Genomic DNA, 19451 nt, shown 5'->3' with positions numbered 1-19451 from the left:
AGGACACAGCCAGGGAAAAAATGCATTATTTTTCCATGGTAAAATATTCTTGTGATCTTTTCTTTTGGAAAGTTCTAGCACTTCCGTGATTTGGAGTAACTTGAAAATTTGGCTGAAAGGGACAAATGTCAGGGAGAAATTAAGATAAAGAAGTCTGTCCTCTGAATTCTGTGCATCTCCATTTCTCTCTTGTTTTTTCTCCATGCAGGGTTTAGGCAGATGTAGGAGAAATTAGCTTGACCGAAATATGAAGGAGGTACCTGTGGTGAAAGTTGGGGACAAGGAGATCAGGACAAGGGACCTAGAAGTAAAAATGTGGGAATAGGGCTGGAGGCAAGTGGTAATGAAAATAAAACCAGAACTGGGGGGTTAGATGGGGAAAACTTCTCCCGAATAGGCAAAAGAGTCTGTGCTTATATTCCCCATTGAGACTATAAACCCTGAGATTTAGCATCCCTCTTCTGTGAAAACTACCAACAGAGCACCTTACCTTTCTAATGCTGGCCCACACAGGATATAACCTACTACTGCTGCCTACTATTCCATTAGCCTAAGTGGCAGAAGCTTGTGCAGTAGATCTGAAGATTATAAACCTATTGATACAGAGGACAATAAGATGCCACAGGATGATATTCCCCCCTGCCCTGATTTGCTATTTAAAACAAAAACCTAGAAAATTGCCCATAAAGTAGAATAAAAGAATATTCATTATTGAGAACAATATTATTTGTTTAATCTTGACTTGACACCCCATACATATAAATGATGATAACATCTGGGTAGGTAATGTTTTTTCTATCCCAGAAGGCTTACATAAATATTTTTGCAGGATGCAATTTAAAGCTTTTGAAGTATTTGGTTGCTGTTTTTTTTAAACTAGATTAATCCAAAAACTAATCAAGAGCTTAGTGCTAAGAGTACTCCTCATCTGATATATTGGAGACCCAGGTCAACTACTGGTCTCCCAGATTCATCCACATCCCAGGTGAGTGCTCTAGTCACAGGTTTATTGACCAGAAATTCCATACAGAAGCAGTGACACCTCTCTTATCAAACACTTAATCAAAACTAGTCCAGCCGAGCAAAAAGTTTCAGTTTTGATGGTTTGGCATTTTTGGACTGAATATTTTTGTTGAAAAATACCGGCCATACTGCAGTCCTTTATTATGTGATCTCAACCTTTTTTTTCCCCTTGAAACTCTGCTTCATTCAATATGAGGATAAGATGCAGACTTTCAGTTAAGGAGGTTCTTATCTGTGGAATCCCTGTTTAATTTGTTACAGAAAATGGATGCTGTGCTGGGAATGAGGTAATGATTAGCAAGACCAACCAGAGTTTTCAGAGAGGTCACTTATTTTATGCTCTTCATTTGAATGTATTCAACATATAAGGCACAGGGCCGTAAACTGTACAATGAAAAGTAAAAAAAAAAAGATACCAAATAGCTGTTCACTAAGTGGACAATGTCTGTTCTATGCACTAAATGTAGCAGGGTTCTGTGAAAAAAAGTAATAAAATGTAATTAAAGACTGTGGGCATGTGTAGACAAAACAATATTTCTCATTTACGTTGATGCAACTACGTTTGCATGACCCAGGATTTCCCACTGCTCTGAAGTCCAGTTAGTGCCTTAAACTAACACTACTCAGAGATGTGTTAATTGCGGTGCTCTCCAGTTACACCACTCCAACTGTAGATTTGTTCATGCAAACAGACAGAGACTCTAAAGACTGCTAATTAATTCCTGTCACCACGAGGGAGAGCTATGTTCCAGCCTTTAGCCAGTAGGTGCCACTGTGTATTCTTTTTTACCCTCCCTCACTCCTCATTCTTCCCTCCTCCCCCACAGCATGCAGTTCAGGTTGGGACGGGTCCGCTCAGACCAATTATTATTTTAAAGTAGGGGAGACAAATAATCCCTTAATTTTCTAAAATATAGATTTTGTTCAGGATTGCTTTGTCCTCCCTTGCCACATCTCTCCTCTCAACCTTCTCAAAGGACAGAGAAAAGGTGAGCAGGAAATCAGGAGCAGCACTCCCAAGGCAGCCCAGGGTAATCTCTTCAACTACATCTAGGCCTCTGCAGAATCAAGTGTATTGAAAGAAAGCATCGTTGTGGGAGAACTTCTTTTCATCAAATTTAAGAAATTTGTAATACCTCCTTCCACACCAGGTATTGGCATGTCCTCATCAGATGGGACTCAGCTAAGCAGGGAGCTGCTAATTAGCCAAGGCCAGGGTTTAGAAAAGCACTCTGCTCCCAGTAGAGACGGCAGAAGTGTTATGCAGCAGATGGCTATGGCCAGACATATTATTGAGGTGCCTGGAGGAAAGGCCTACTAATCTAAAATATGGGCCCTGACCAGCTTTGTGTCCAGCCTGTGAAGCTACTGAACTCCCACCCCTGACCAGCTGCAAACTGCTCCCCCACTCCCAGGTCCATGCCCTGAAATCAAGCAGGAGCAAATACAAATCACAATAAAGCTAAAACAGTATAGACTTTTTTACTCGACCATACCATTGGTAATCAACTGGTGAATACATTTTTTACAGTACAGCCACTGCCAGCAAACACAATACAGTAAGATAAAACACCAATTCACAATATACTCCCAAGGTCCCTTGAGTAATCCCTTGACATGATATGGATGGATGAAGGGCTGCGTGGTGGGAGGGCGAGAGGGAGAGGAGCAGGCAGGCAGCCAGCCTGGTTACTGGCCCTGCCTGGAGTTGTGGGAAGTGTGACAGGCACTGGCCAGACAACAGAGAAATGTCCGGGCAGCAGCAGCAGCACAAGGTCCGAGGAGATATCCTCAAGGAGGGGCTGGTCAGGCACCCCTTGTGTACAATTGTCTGGCAGCATATATTGCTGACAACAACACCTAGAAGTGCTTTGTTCTTTTTCTTTGTTATGTTAAAATAAATTTATTTACACTTTAAATCTGTGTCTGTCTACAGGGTCCTGCAGTGTTGCGGACAGGGGGCAGAAGGGAAGATGGTAAGGGGAAGGGGGAGGAAATCTGGACTAGGTTAGTCTGGAAGCAGCAAACCCCTGTGACTGGTTTGGGGGAGGGGGGCATTACGCACTGTCAGCCACATCTGAATGAGTCCCTCCCTCCTCCCCACGTGGGTGAGAAGGTTAACTATTATAGCTCTTGGCAGGCTAAGTGAGTGGGGGACAAAGCCAAACAGCAACCCACATTTTCAAAAATATTCTGAAAACATTTCTAAAACAATTCACAACACACCTCCAAAAGCCGTATGTTGCACTGCACAAACAGATTGATGGTGTACCTGGGCAGGGAACAGGAGGGTTCCAGTGGGAGCCCCCATTGGAAACTATATGAAGATCAATGAGCTTGAGAATGCTGGGAAATGTAGTAAAAAAAAAACAGGAGAAAAAATCCAGAAGAGCTCGCCACCACCACAACCATCAACAGCAATCGCCAATCAACTGGGTGGCAACAAACACCCACCTACCCACCCACCCGCTACTCTGAATATCATAGCAGCTATAGTAAATAAAAGAAAAAACACATATATTTGTAACATGGTGGGATGGGAAGGGAAAGGAACAGGAGGGGAAGATTCAAGCAGCTTGTCTTTGGGATTGGGAAGAGGTCTTTGGGATCACATACTGATGGAGAGAGACTAGACTGACCAAGCATAGGTGGGTGCAAGTGACAAGTGACAAGGATTTTGGGGTGACCATGACCGTGCCCAAGGGAGACTCCCAGTGTGAGTCAGGACTGCCCAGTGAGAGCCCAGGAGTGAGGACTGGGGAGCCCAGGTGGTTTACATGCACCTCCTGCTATAATAGATTAGGAAAGACATTATAGGGGGTAAGCTGGTATTTGACTCCCTCTACTGAAATCTGCGGGGAATGACACATGAGGCTTAACTCGCTCAAAAGAGCCATTCATGCAAATACAAACACCGTGTCGTGCAAACACAAATGCACCGCACCAAAAAAAACTGGGTTAAAATTTTCAGGTGCTCTACATTAACGCCTGTGTCATCTACACACACCCTATAATAGTGCATACAAAGAAGGAGGCAGGGATGGAAGTTAAGCTGCAAGAAACCTTAATTCTGGCATTTCCTAAAGTTCTGAATTATTTTTTGTGTGTAACTACATATAAGCTGTGGAACTCACTCCCCATAATATGCAATAGAGGCAAAGAATTTAGGACGAGTTTTTTTAAGCAGACAGTCATATGAAAAATTAAACTATATTATTTATTACACTAGAAGATTTAAAATATAGAAGCCATCTCAACCCTCACCATGTAAAACAAAAAACAGTAACACATCATATACACCTGCATACCATAAGCACCTATTTCCCAAAAATCAGCCCTTCAGAATTAGAGTATCTTAAGTGGGGAAACTATTTTTCTTCACTGAAATAAAATCATGGAAGAGAAGCAGTATGAAGAGGCTATTCTGCAAAATGACTTCCCCATCTCTCTTGGGCAGCAAGCAAGCAGGGGCAGAGTCTGGTTTTAACCCTTTCACAGCCATCAAAAACTGCTGCCAATGCCATAGCAGCTGTGTTAAAGGGTTAACAATGCACTCTGCAGATGCGTCCACACATGCAAGCACGTGCACTTGCAGCAGCTCAAATAGAAGTGGTACAAATCTGAGCCGGGGCTTTTTGCCTCAGTGCACATGCTCAGACATGCACTTTGGTGTGGAGCAAACTGTGCCACTTAGGGAAAAAATAACCCTGCCTGGCTGCCCCTGGATCTTCAGCCAGGGGGAACTAGAGCCTGGGGCCAGCAGCTGTGCTGTCCCCAGCAGTATAAAAAGCTACCCTGTCCTGGCCCCACCAGTATAAAAAGCTGCCCTGGCAAGTAGCTCAGGGCTACTAGCTCTCAGGAGCTTCTGGGGCCCAGCCAGTTGGTACCTGTGGACACTACCCCTTGTGCCAGCTGGACTGCTGAAGCAGCCCTGAGAGTTCCCTGCACCCTTTACCCACTGCAGCAGTCTGGCAGTGGGGGCTGCTGCCTGGCTGTGACCTGCTGTGCACCTGCCAGACCTGGATGGGGACTACAAAGCCAGTAAAGGCATCTGCCCTCTGGGCCAGCTGCCAGTGGACTGCGGTTGCAGGGTTGGCCTTTGTGCGGCACTACTGCTATTTGTGCCCCCTGCCCAGCTATCTGGGCAGCTATCACCTAGAAGATGTTCCAGGTGTGGTGGCCTGCTTTGAACTGTCAAAGCATGTCCTCCTGGCCCCATTTGGCCAGGAGGTCAGCCATAGCCACATGGGTCCAAGGTGCCAGCTCTAAGCAGGCAGGGTCCTGCCACTAGCCTCCCTAACAGGAATTCTGGTGTCCCCTATTGGAAAACTGAAAAATCCCTGATAAAAAAAATCCCAAAGTCACTCTCTAAAATACCCCCAAATCCATGTTCCTCCACAAGTAAAACAAAAGACCACTATAAAGAGAGAGAGAGATAGTGAGACAGAGACAGCGATCAGTTGGACAATGTTTTATTGATATATCTACAGTGTTAGAGCAAGTCTCTTATCATAATAATAAAGTGAACTCTAAATAAAGGTTTCATCAATTCCTGAATACATATTTTACTGCCCTCCCACAGGGCGATGGCCCCCACACAAAGGGTTGGTCCCCCACACAAGGGCTATGGCTCCCCAACAGGGGAATCAGCCCCTATGCAAGGGGTTCATCCCCCAACAGAGGATTCAGCTCCTACACAAAGGCTACACCCCCCCAACAGGGGGTTCGCCCCACACACAAAGGGTTTGGCTCCCCAAAAGGGGTTTTAGCCCCCCAAAAAGGGGTTCAGACCCCCAACAGGGGGTTCATCCCACACACAAGGGTTATGGCCCCCCAACAGGGGCCAACTGGCCCCCACAGTGGCTACCACCCCCCTGCAAGGTCCACATGCCCCACTCCAGCCCCCTGATCACTGCCCCACCTGGCCCCATCCCCCACCAGCAGCTGCAGCCCCCCAATGGCTGCCCCACCCCCTGCTCCCCCAGACTCCCCGATGGATGCCCCACCCAGCCCCAGCCCTCAACTTGCACCCCCAGACCCCCAAGGCTACCCCCACAACCTCAGGCACCATCACTTTAAAAAAAAACCAGAAAAAGAACAGGAAAAAAAATGGAAAAAAAAAGCCTCTGCTTACCTGAGAAGCAGGGATAGGGGGACTCCAGGGCCTCCTGGCAGAGCCCTCCAGGCAGCACAGGACAATGGAGGGGCAGGAGGGTCCAGGTTGGGGCTGCTGGGGCTGTCACCCTTCCCTGCACTGTGCAGGTTGGGCCCCAGGCAGCAGACAGCAGCTGCAACTGCCGGTAAGTGCTGGGTTTTTTTGGGGGGGGGAGAGGAGGGTTTAAGTATGGGGTGGTGAGGCAGGGATGGGGTGGGTTTGGAGGGATGGTGCTGGCCAGGGCAGGGGTCAGGGGCCTCGGGGGGGCTGGCGGGGGGAAGCGCTGGCTGTGGCAGGGGTCAGGGGGCTGGTGGGGGTGGGTGGGTGGGGGGAGGGGCCAGCCCTGGCAGGGGTCAGGCCCAGCAGGGAGAGGGGGGCTAGCAGGGGGAGGGGTTGGCCGTGTCGGTGGTCAGGGGCCTGGGGGGGCTGGTGGGGAGAGGGGGGGTTGGAGTGGGCAGGGCCTTCGGGGGTCCCCCTCACAGTCCCCTCCCCCCTCCTCCAGCCTCCCCAACCCCTACTCACAGACACTGGAGCCCTAGCACTGAAATACGCAGCCTGGCCTGCTGCATGTATCAGCACCAGGGCAAGGGGCCAACCATAGAGATGCTCTGGCAGCCAGAGCATGTCTATGGAGGACAAAGCCTCCGATTGCCTGCTCCGCTTTTTTATACTTCGCTTTTTTTAGACCCCGGGGGTCAAATTTTCTCCCTGCGCTGCAAAGAGGTTTGAAGCAGGGCAAGAGGCACATGCGTGCTCATGTGGATGTGCCCTGCCTCTGTGTGCTTGCCAGCTGTCCCAGAGAGAAAGTGATTTTTTCAGCACAGCCTCTCCATGGAAAAAAGTCAGCACTATGCCATGATGCTGGGGGGAAAAAATCCCTATTTTGCCTTCCAAAAACAAAGATGAATGCTTTACAAAGGGGGCACACATGGCATGCAAAAAATACAGTATTACTAGAGATTAAGAACTTCTCCAATGATCAATTTATTACATAATCCACCATAGAGGGGTTTTTTAAATTGTTTTTGAAGCATCTAATCTTGGGAGTTGCTGGAGACAGGGTACCAGATTAAATGAACAATGATTTAATGTTTCTATATAAATGGAAAGTTCACTGACATTTGAAAATGACTAGTAAATAAGGAACTAGTTGATATGCAGTGTTTAGTTACTTGTTCTCACAAAGAACAACATACTGTAACAATGCCAATAAAGATGTCTCCTCTTTATCTGCATTTAGATATGTAGTGAATCTGCCCTAGCCTCCTTTCTTTAAGATTATATACAGAGGAAATTAATGTTAGTTTGGACAGGGTATTTCAGCCTGCTCTTATAATTACATCAATAAACATCTTCAAAATCATTCAGTATGAAGATAAGACACAGACGTTCAGTTAAGGAGGTTCTTATCTGAGGAATCCCTGTTTAATTTGTTGCAGCAAGTGGATGGTGTATAGGGAATGAGGAAAGTCAAATACACTGCACTGAAGTAGCGTAAATAAACTGAAAATGTATCCTGGAGAATTCTGACTTTATAGTCTTATTTCAAAAAGCAAACTGTACCTTAGTCTTATCATATAAGGCATGGTTATCCAACATCATCTTCCTTTCACGAGAGGCATACCTTCGTAAGTCACGTTCAAATTGCTGTACAATACATAATAAATTCACAATATGATACAAACCCAAATGAGTGCCTACTTCGTTGCTGTATACATAAACTTTCTAAAAACAATTCACATATTAAAACACACATTTTTAAATTATGTGGTTTCACTAAAAGACCATATTCTGGACAGATTCAGTCAGGCTAAACAAGACATTCATGAAAAAATGGTATCTGAGACATGCATTTAAATACATTGTTTTATCCTGTAATTGAATTGGCAGCACAACAATTTATATTCTCATTGCCTGCAGTAGTAGGTAATTATACATATTTAAAAATAGTTTTGAAAATATGTGATATAAAAAAGGATAGTCATTCAGGCCTACATTATTGTACAGGTGACATTAAGGTATCCAACATAGCAATTGCACATTGCATTTTTCCCTAACTTATCCCTGATAGTCCCACACCAGATGATATCTCAAAGAGGCATTATTTGACATAAAATAAAGCATCATATTACCTGGTAATAGCTGCCTATTAAAACAAAGAAATGTTTAAATTAACACACAGTAAAATCCCAGTTTGTTTATAAATCACCCTATTTTTCTAAGTCAGAAAAGGCTTGCTTTCTTTAGGTTTTTCCAGTGGCATGGAGAAAGTGAGAGAGCTCTGGCCTAGCTGTCCAAATGGGGTTCATGAGGATTGGGAAAAAGCACATATTTGGCACGTGTGCTAGCCTGGTGCCTGGGAATGAAGGGGAAAAAGATCCTTCCCAATTGCCAAATGTTCCACAGGTAGGACAGAGGCTGGGCCTACAGGACCTGAAACAAGCTTGGAAATACAATTTTAAAACCTAAACTGGAGGCAGATTTAAGATCCTGAGAATTAAATAAAAGGGTTTAAGAGATTAGAATTGAGATTTACAACTGGGCAAGGAAAATAATCAGGTGTTTCAAGTATCTTTCTAAAAAACACTTATAAAGTGATTAACCTAAGGGGAATTCATTAATGAGGCTTCTCTTTCTTTAATAAACCACTGAGTTCCATAGGCCCCTTAGCAAAAAATGCACTGGAATGCGCTGCCTGATGATAAAAAGGAAAAAGTTGGTATTTTCTATAGTAAATTAAGTGCTGAACTACAGGTCTGGATAAATAGAAACACAACATATATTTCACTACAGGATTCTTGAACATCTTAATCCCAGTTGGTATCTACTCAACTAATGCAACTACAAAAGTAAAACCGGATCCATGTAACAGTGAATCAAAGCTGTTGTGCCAGGTTCTCTCCTGTGTTTCAGCCCCTTCAGTATAAACTGCACATGCTGAATTCACATTAGGTTTATGGATTATGATGCCAGTCACAAACGATTTTATTTTATCATTTTACAGTAATTCTTAAACACTAATTTAAAAATGTAAAAATAAAGCTATATTGATTAAAGGCTTAATTGAAACAAAAAGTTTTGACTGCTCCTAAATAAAATCTCAATGGACATTTCAAATTCTGAATTTGGAACATTCTTTTCCTGAAATAAAATTTCCTGCCACCTCTGGAAGTCCCCTCTGCAACCCTTTGCAGTGCTGAAGGACTGTAATGGGGCCATAGGCAAGCCAAAAGTCTGTTCCATGGTTTCTAAAAATTAAACCTCAAATGAAGAGTAAGGTTAATTTTCTTTAGGCAGGCAAATACTATATATGTCATATACCAAATACCATGAATAAGACACCCTTGAATTTAAGATGCACCCACAATTTCTGAGTCCCAATTTAGGAATAAATAAAACACCACATAAAGACACATTTACAAGGATACAACCTCTACTGTGCATATAAAAGGGCTTTTGATGTTTTTCTGTTTTGGTTTTATATGAATTTAAGACAGATGCCATTTTTAGAAGAAATATTTGTTTTTTAAGTGAATTTTATACTCAAAAGAATATAAAGAATAAAGAATACAAATATCAGTGATGATTATGTGTGTAAGCTATGATAGCCTGTTGATGAGAGGATGTAAAGAAAATAATACAAAAATGCAGGGAGAAAGAATATTTAAAGAACCATGAACTCTGAATAGTCCTACAACCTCAAAAAATAGGTTAGTAGCTCAAAGAAAAATGTCAGCTTTTGTTATTACTTACCCTGGAGCCAGTCCAACCTAACAGAGCATATGCATATTGTTCAAAGGGGCTTATGACCAGATCCACCCGGATTGCCTTCCAGTCTTTGACTTCTGCTTTATCAGATTCTTTGGATATATTGCTATTGCTGTTGCCTGTTCTTTGCTGATGTAATTTTAAAATTGCAAAGCATTTCTGAAAATGATCCAAAGCATCAACTTTTCTACTTGGCCGTTTTTCCTTTTCAAATGTTGATTCAATGACATCATAGTATAAAAGTAAGCCCTAAAAAGAAAACATTATTCACATTCATTTTTTTTTCAATTTTCCTGGATGCTCGTCTTTAAAAAATGGCTTTGATATGTTTATATCTTTTACAGGTACCACAATACTGTACAGTGATGGACCAAATACCAGCCTAATAGCAATATGGAGTCCAGCAGAACTGCTTGTATCAGTGAAGCACTGTAGCCAAAGTAGTGATGCTCACACTGAGAACGGAACACCTTCAGAGGTGGCTACGCAATACTTAGGAACTGCCAAGCCTTGCCTTATGATCAGGAAATAATGATCACTGTTCAGTCCCCACTCAAACTTTTTTAGGGTTGACATCATGCAAAGATCTTTCAAGCAATAATGAGCCACTTCCCAAAGTTACTCTAACTGCTAAGAGACCAGGTCTTGTTTCAAGTTTAAATTTTTCTAACTTCAACTTCCAACCATTGACTTTATTGTGCCTTTATGTGTAAGACTAAAAAGGCCCCTGCAATCAGATATAAAGATATTTCTTTTCTTTTTTTCATTTCTATTTTTTAAATCACCTCTCAAGTTTAGTTTTGAGCTGAATAAACTAAGCTTCTTAAGATACGCACATCATAAGGCTTGTTTTCCAACCCTTGGATCATTTTTGCGTGTCTCTTTTATACTGTTTCCCATTATTGTACTCCTGAAAGATAAACACCTGACTTTGGATGTATTAAAACAAATGTCACTGGATGTTGACCATTTAACCAGAGAATTCAGATCACTCTCCACTGGTAACCAGTCCTCCTAATTAATTTACTCAGTAGCCTAACTAGCAGGGTTTGTACCCTGGACAACCCCCTGCTGGAGAGGACTTGAAAAGGGGATGCCAGGAGCCCAAAAGAGAGGGGCAGCCCTAGAATCTTACCTGCTCTAGAGATTCAAAGGCCCCAGTTGCCGCTGCAACAGTATGACCTATCCACACTTGTTGTTGCTGCCACTATAACCATGATACTGGCACCTCCATGGTACTGGCACTGGTATTAAGGTGGTACCCGGAGCTGGTTCTCTGCTTGCCCACGTCTAGTGAAGCTACTGTATTTACTATCCTATCAGTCTCTATGCAGCAGAGAGAGGTAGTTAGCCATGTTATTTTCCATGTAATCGACAAGTTTCACCAGCAAGGATTATAAACTATCTAGATCACTAGTAATAATAGAAAAAGAACAAAAATGATTCCTGGAGGTTTCTTCTAATATGAAACCCACCCGTCCCCATCAACAACTGCATTTTGAGTTCTATTATGTATCCTGTATTACCATAGAATGAAAGATTTTTAATCAAGGTGACATGTGGTACTTGAATCAAATGCCTTTAAAAGAATCTAATTATGCTATAAAAGAAACCCTTATCACAGTTATGTTTGACCAGAACTATTTTCCGCGAGACCATATTGACTATCATAAATTACAGTTTTAGACTCTAATCTTTTCTGAGATGGATTTGTTGGTATATTTCCTCTATCAGTAAAGTCCAAAATAAATCATTTAATCATTTTGCATGGAACTGGCATCAAACTATTATTCCTTAGGTCAACTCTTCACCTATTTTAAAATACTGGAATTACTTTGAATTTCCCCGGTTTGCTAAGATTTTTTTAGAAATTAACATTAGTGATTCAGAAAGTTCCTCAAATATTAAGACTTTTGGATATAAATTAACCAGTTCTGTTTATTTGATACTTTTTTACATATTAGTAGATGTTGCTTCACGTAATTTTTGTTACAGATGGTAAACCTTTTATTTCAACATCAATGAGATGGATATTGGATATTAATGCATTGCTATTTATGATTTTATTATCTGCTTCTGGCATTGGACCTCAGGGTTGGGTTTTTGTTTGTTTGTTTTTGTGGGGGGGGAAGAGGGGTTCTTGTTCCAAATATGTTTAAGTGTGACTTCTTTGGGCAGTGATATCTCAATGATTACTTTAGTTTCTGTTGACAATCTCCCAACATTCTTTTTAACTTTCCCCTTTTTCCATTCTTTATATCTTGATCTTTTTATATCATATAATGACTTCCACATCTCCTTTCTATTTAGATGTTATTTTACTTTTTCATGCTTGTCCAGTCATACTATAAGGGGGATGTCCATAAACAATACTAAGTCATCATTATCACTTCCAGTGTGATGTTCTCAGTTCATATGCTGATAACTGATTTAAGCTTTGGGATACTAACCCTCTTAAAGTTTCAAGAAGAAATATTGGTGGGTGGTTCAGAATTCTGTCTGCATAAAATAAATGTACCCAGGTTATAATCACCAATTCCTAGGCTACTGCTATTTTGTCCATCTAAATTATATCAGACGTTGAATTGCTCTGTTAAGTTTTGGACTTTCTTTGTAAGAAATTATCATCCACTATTTTTAGAAACCCCAAGCAAGATGAGATCTCCAGTGCAGGCCTCTCAGCTAAAATGAGCAATAACTTAGTTTTTCTTTCTACAGATTAGAGACAAAAAGCTTATGGAGCAGGTTATCTTACTCTTTAATGAGAACTGGTGGTCTGCAGGAGATGCCCACTGGAACCCCATTTTTATTATTAATAGTTAGAACCTTGATCCAGTTGAGAACCTATGATTCTGAATCTTTTATGACCTATAATAACTAACAATGCCTGATGGAAAAAAATTACACCCCCTTCTTCTGCCCCCCCCCCCCCCCCCACACACACTTTCTGTCCTTAGGAACAAGTTGTAACCATCCAATTTAATTTTTCTGTCATACTCTCTGTCCGCCGGTGGCCCCATTATCCCTATTTCATCATTATTTTCTTTCCCTTGAAATCTTGTTTCTGACCTATATGTTTTAGTTTAATTTTGATTCTGTTCATTCCAGGTTGTTTACCATCATTGTGAGTGTATTGCTAATGTTTTTCAATTTTAGTTTCTAGGTTTTGAAAATTGATTTGATTTCCAGTGCTTTGCATTGGTTTTCTTGAGAGACATTCCAGTAGTTCTCTAACAAATTGACAGTCCTGCAATTACAGCTGTTAACTGGATAAAGCCCAGTGTTTAAAGAAGTACTCCTTCTTGCCTGATTTTCTGCTTCCTTTTTATAGAAACGTCAAGAAAATATTTTCTAGTTCACTTTAGATTTACATCATGCAATTCTGGGGTTATTACAAGTCAAAGTCCTCATATAGAACACACTTTTCCCCTACTGACTGGGTCACATCCTCCAGTAAATGCATTTTCAATATCTGCAGATGGCTGTGGTTAGCAAGTGTGACTAGAAAGGCATTTCAGGACTGCATATCTCTAGGTTATCGTTATTGCGTTTCCATAGTTAAGTGGCTTGGCAATTTGTAAAAGTTAATAGGAAGGACATACAAGATGTCCCATGCTGTAAATAGCTACTCCAACATTTTTTAAAAATGCAATTAGGCAACAATTACACAACTGCTGACTACAACAAGGAGTTGAAATCTGATTCAAAGCCAGAATGCCACCTTTAAATAGGAATCAAAGCCCAGGACACATCCACTGGGATAATGTTTCTGATTAACCTAATTTGATTAGGCACTGGACATCACCATTGCTTCATAAAATGCAGCTGAAACAGCACTTCTCTAAGTTAAAAAAATACTGTTAAAGGGGGCAGTCAGCTATAAAGATCATGTGTAACTCTGAATATTGCCAGTTACATAACAGAATATTTATGTTTCTCTATAAATTAGTGCATCTGCAGCTCTCTGCAAATATCATCTTGTTGAATTGTTTTCTATTTTCCTATAGTTCTTATTTGCAGTTTAGATTTTTAAATGAAGATTAGTATAAGCAATTTTTTTTTAACAGAGGTTTGCCATCTTGTCAAATCCAAACATGATTTTTGGGGGAAGCATGTCAAAGGAACATGGGTAGAACAGGTTTCCAACTCTAAAACATAATATATTTTTTATGTGGGCTTAATTTTGGCATGTTAGCACTGTTCCTTTTGGAACAAATCCATGATCAAAGTTTGGATGTTGAATTTCATAGATTCATAGATGCTAGGGTCAGAAGGGACCTCAACAGATCATCAAGTCCAACCCCTTGCCTAGGCAGGAAAGAGTGCTGGGGTCAGATCACTCCAGCCAGATGCCTATCTAGCCTTAAAGACCCCCAAGGTAGCAGAGAACACTGCTTCCCTTGGAAGCCCATTCCAAATTTTGGCCACTCTTACCATGAAGAAGTTTTTTCTGAGGTCTAGCCTAAATCTGCTCTCTGTCAGTTTGTGACCATTGTTCCTTGTTACCCCAAGAGGCATCCTGGTGAACAGAGCCTCTCCGATTCCTTGCTGCGTCCCCCTAATGAATTTATAGGCAGTCACAAAATCACCTCTCAGCCTTCTCTTGTGGAGGCTGAAGAGGTCCAGGTCCCTCAGTCTCTCCTCATACGACTTGTCCTGTAAGCCCCTAACCATATGAGTGGCCCTCCTCTGGACCCTCTCAAGTCTATCAACATCCTTCTTGAAGTACGGTGCCCAAAACTGGACTCAGTATTCCAACTGCCGTCTGAGCAATGCCACATAGAGGGGAAGCATCACCTTATTGGATCTATTTCTCATGCATCTGCTGATGCATGATAAAGTGCAGTTAGCTTTGCTGATGATTTCGTCATGCTGATGACTCATGCTCATCTTGGAGTCCACTATGACTCCGAGATCCCTTTCCACTTCTGTGCTCCTGAGAGGGTCACTTCCCAGCCAGTAGGTGTGCTGGATACTTTTGCGCCATAGGTGCAGCACTCTGCACCTGTACTTGTTGTACTGCATCCTATTGTGTACTGCCCACTTTTCTAACCTGCCCAGGTCTGCCTGCAATCATTCCCTACCCTCCGGAGTGTGCACTTCACCCCACAATTTAGTATTGTCCGCAAACTTAGACAGAGTACACTTCACACCCACTTCCAAGTCACTGATGAAGATATTGAAGAGTACAGGTCCAAGGACCGAACTCTGCGGGATCCCACTACCCACATCCTTCCAGGTCGATACCAACCCATCTACTATCACTCTCTGGGTGCGACCGCTAAGTCATTTCGCCACCCACCAGACTGGGTAAACATCTAAGTCACAGCCTTTTAATTTATTAATGAAAATAGGATAAGATACCATATCGAAAGCCTTGCTAAAGTCCAAGAAAACAACATCCACCTCTACTCCTGCATCAAAGCATTTTGTGACCCTCTCATAAAATGAAACCAGATTGGTCAGGCATGATCTACCTGCTACAAATCCATGCTGGTTTCCCTGCTGCATTATTTTTCCTGCTGGACTCCCACTTCATAATCTTTTCAAAGACCTTTCCAAGGATGGAGGTAAGACTAACTGGCTTATAATTACTTGGATCACCATTCCTCCCCTTCTTGAGAACAGGGACCACATTGGACCTTTTTCAGTCCTCCGACACCTGACCTGAGCGCCATGAGCGCTCAAACAGTTGTGCTAGTGGTTCTGCCATGACACCAGCCAATTTGTTCAGTACCCTTGGATGCAGCTCATCTGGGCCTGCTGACTTGAACACATCCAGTCCAGCCAGGTGACTATGCACCAAGCCAGCGTCGACAGTTGGTAGGCTGGTGTCCCTTTGATACCCATCCAAGAACCCATTAGGAGACTTATCTTGAGCCCTGTTCAGGAATGCTGAGGCAAAAAAGTCACTGAATAGCTCACACTTGCCCCCATCTGTCACTAATTGCTCCTCCTTGTTCACTAGGGTCCTATGCTGCCCTGTGCCTTCCTTTTACTCCCTACATACCTAAAAAAGACTTTTTGTTGTCTTTAATTTGTGTTGCCATCCTCAGCTCTGTAGTTGCTTTGGCCTTTCTAACTGTCTGCCTGCAAGTGCGGGCCAAGCAGGTATACTCCTCCTTGGTAGCTTCCCCCTGCTTCCACTGCCTATATGCCTTCTTTTTTGCCCTTAGGCTTCCCTGGATTTCCCTGTTTAGCCAAGGAAGTTCTTTGGCTCCTTTCCCCCTTTTCCCTTGTGCTGGAATAGTCTTCCTCTGTGCTCAAAGAATTGCTTCTTCTAGGAACGACCACCCTTCCTGGACTCCCATCTCACCAATACTCTTATCCTGCAGTGTGTCATTGACTAGACTCCTAAGCACACTGAAGTTAGCCTTCCTAAAGTCAAGCACTTCCACCCTATTAGTTATCTTACCCACCCTATGCCATATGGTGAATTTGATTGATTGATGGTCACTGTCTCCAAGGTGACCACGAATCTGCAGCTCCCCTACCAGGTCCTCCTCCGTAGCCAACACCAAGTCCAGTAAGGTCCCTAGTGGGACCATATACCTCTTGCATTAGGTTAAGGTCCTGCACACAGGTTAAGAACCTACGTGAATGGTTGGATTTGGCTGACCGCTCCTCCCAGTAGATGTCAGGGTAATTTAGGTCCCCCATGACAACCACATCCCCAGACTGTACAGCCTCTGAGAGCTGGCTCAAGAATTCCAAATCTAGCTTTTCCTCTTGGTGTGGTGGTCTATAGCAGACCCCCACCACCAAGTCCTGTTACCCATGACCTCCATGTATCCTAACCCACAATGTTTCAACTTTCTCCTCCTCTGATCCCATTTTGGTTAGGGTAGATGTATAATGCTCCTTTACATAGAGAGCAACCCCAACCCCTTTCCTCCCTACTCGGTCCCTTCTGTACAACCTGTAGCCCTCAATGTGTACCACCCAGTCATGGGCAGGGTCCCACAACATTTCTGTTAGCCCCACTAAATCAAAGTTATTATCTGCAAGCAGAAGTGTGAGTTTTTCCTGCTTGTTCCCCAATTTTTGAAGAATAACATGGATGCTTATCTTGCTGGGATCCTATGACCCCAGCTGACTCCCTGCCCTTTGGGCAGGGGGTTGGACTTGATGATCTTCCAAGGTCCCTTCCAGCCCTAATGTCTATGAAATCTATGACATACTATCAGTAATTGAAAATCACTTCTGAGCATTCTGCAGAGGTACTCATGAGATTACTTTTAAGCAGACTGTAAGGAAGTCCCATCCAATTTGCAATATTGCATAACAGTCATGAACCTCAACTGGTAGAAAGTAGCATGATTTGATTGAAGTTAAAATTGGCCAGTTTATAACATTGGACTCCTCAACATGTGTTTCTGAAAGGCACAGGTCTTAGTCTTCTGCTAAGACAGCTTGCATGAAGAAGACTGTCACCATTTCCATTAAATATATAGGGCTAGATCCAAAAAAAATGGAAGTAGGTATTTAAGTCCAAAGCTGCAACCCCATAAAGTTCTTCTGAGGCACTGTCTAACCCAGAGAGTGCCTCTACTCTAGACATAATATAGGTTTTCATCTTTAAGTTCTCTAAGCATCAAAACTTTCTACTTCTGAACACATCAAGAAGCATTTCTGTTTTGACAGCACTGAGCAGCTTAGCAACTAGTTCATGCCTAAGCCAAACCAGGACTCAGAAATTACCTGTTTTCCACCTCAGTCCCCTTAAGGGCTTGATCTAGTAGGCATTTTCAGAATATACCTAACATATACTAACAAGATTGGGTTCTAAACAAAATGTGACAGCAACGACCACTCTTCTTTCTCTTTAAGCAGTAGGTAGGGAAGGTGGTGAACACCCTGCCCTTCTTCATACAATAATCTAGTGGTTAGGGTTGCCAACCCTTCAGGATTGCCTTTGAGTCTCCAGGAATTAGATATAGTCTCCAGGAAACTGCTGAGAGTCACCCAGGAGATAAATGATAGATCATTCATTAAAATAAGTATTAAATGTTGAATTCAATTTATACCATAGTCCAGTGGGTTTTTAAAATGTAATAGTAATGTGCATTTGCCTTCCTGATTACAGTATAGTAGATCAGTCATTAATGTCATTACATCATGTGATGAAACCTCCCAGAATACATTCAAATAGAATTGGCAACCCTACTAGTGGCCAGAGCATTCATCAGGGAAGAGGTTGACCCAGGTTGAATTCCTGCATCTGTCTGAAATTATTCCACTTGAAGCTGTACTACTGTGCTTTAATTTATTTTTTATAAATTAAAGAATCATTGGCCAAAGAGAAAGTGAAAATGTGAGTGTCTAGCCAAATGTTTAGGGCACTTAGATCTGGATTTTGTTCCTGAGACTGTTTTTGTATTTTAAACTACTAACTTTAAAAATCTATAATTTTTCAGTTATCAACATCTAACCATAAATATGCTGCTCCACCCGCTTTGAGCCAACTTTGCAAAAATCAGAAGCAAAACTATGCAAGTTGTGCAAGACCTAGCCCTTCTACTCATTTCCTACCAGTCATTCCCATGAGACTGAAACTCCTGTCATCCTACACATTCATCTTACTGGTTGTTTAGAATAAGTATCAGATGAACCATTTAAATGCTAAGATTATGCAGCAGAAGAAGCTTTTCCCTCTCTTTTTTCATTACAAAAATCTCAAGGAGATGAATGCCAAGCCTTGTTGGTGCAAAGTTAAGTTTGAACAGTTAAAATGGAAAAAGTCACAATTAAAAAGTCCTTACAACCATACTTCCTCTTGCTACATTGACCAGATAATAACTAGATAAAAACATGTTTAACAAGAACTTGAAGGCAGAAAACCTACACAGTACGTGCATTGTATTCATTCACACATATGGCTATGAAACTGTTAGACCAGAGATTTCCAAGCAGTAACCCAGAGAGAAAGTCATTTTTACTTCCTTTTTAAAGCTTTGCTAAACTATTAAAAGATAGTCTGTCTACCACACTGCAGCTTTTCCATTTTACCATTCTACTCTGAAGTAAAGAGGAGAGACTGCATCTTCTAGATCTACTTATCCCTGATGATGCTTCATCAAAGAACATCATGTTGTTGACTTTACTTAGTTTTTCAATAACTTTCAGGGGAAGGATTCTGCAACATTCAACTTTTCAGCTAAGAAAAAGCCAATTCTGAACTATTTAAATTAGTTTTCATATAGTTTAGAAGTTAAACATTGCAGAATCCTTCACTAAAAACATCTAAAAGAAAGTCAACATCATGACCTTTGAGACGTTCTTTGATGCACCTGAGCTTTGAAGCAGTGGCACGAAAGTGGGAAAGCTGTGAAGAGGCAGACAGGTTTCCTGTCAAAGAGTATAAAAGTGCTTTAATTTCTTTTTTTTATAAATCAAAGGTAATAAAAAGGCAGGAGGAGTATAATTCCTGTCTTTGTTTTTGTATTTTGATTTTGCTAGGAGCTAATTTCTCCAGCACTGACAGTTAGATTCTGAATATTAGAAC

At 42.0% G+C, this 19451-nt stretch overlaps 1 protein-coding gene across 20 annotated transcripts in view; it reads right to left on the bottom strand.

Annotated features, from left to right (window-relative positions):
• DNTT (DNA nucleotidylexotransferase) overlaps positions 1-19451 on the bottom strand; it is a 358214-nt gene that overhangs the window by 63970 nt on the left and 274793 nt on the right. For 19 of the 20 annotated variants that reach the window (XM_059729999.1, XM_059729987.1, XM_059729995.1 and 16 more), the window contains 2 exons: positions 9932-10195; positions 7742-7825 (listed from right to left, as the gene is read on the bottom strand). In XM_059729999.1, the coding sequence (XP_059585982.1) occupies positions 7742-7825; positions 9932-10195 (348 nt within the window). The remainder of the gene's footprint in view (positions 1-7741; positions 7826-9931; positions 10196-19451) is intronic. The other variant, XM_059730000.1, reaches the window with a different exon arrangement.

Source organism: Alligator mississippiensis, chromosome 6 (genome assembly GCF_030867095.1).
Source record: "Alligator mississippiensis isolate rAllMis1 chromosome 6, rAllMis1, whole genome shotgun sequence".
NCBI lineage: Eukaryota > Metazoa > Chordata > Crocodylia > Alligatoridae > Alligator > Alligator mississippiensis.
Note: the sequence above shows the minus strand (reverse complement) of the source record. Positions and strands in the feature narration are given on the sequence as shown.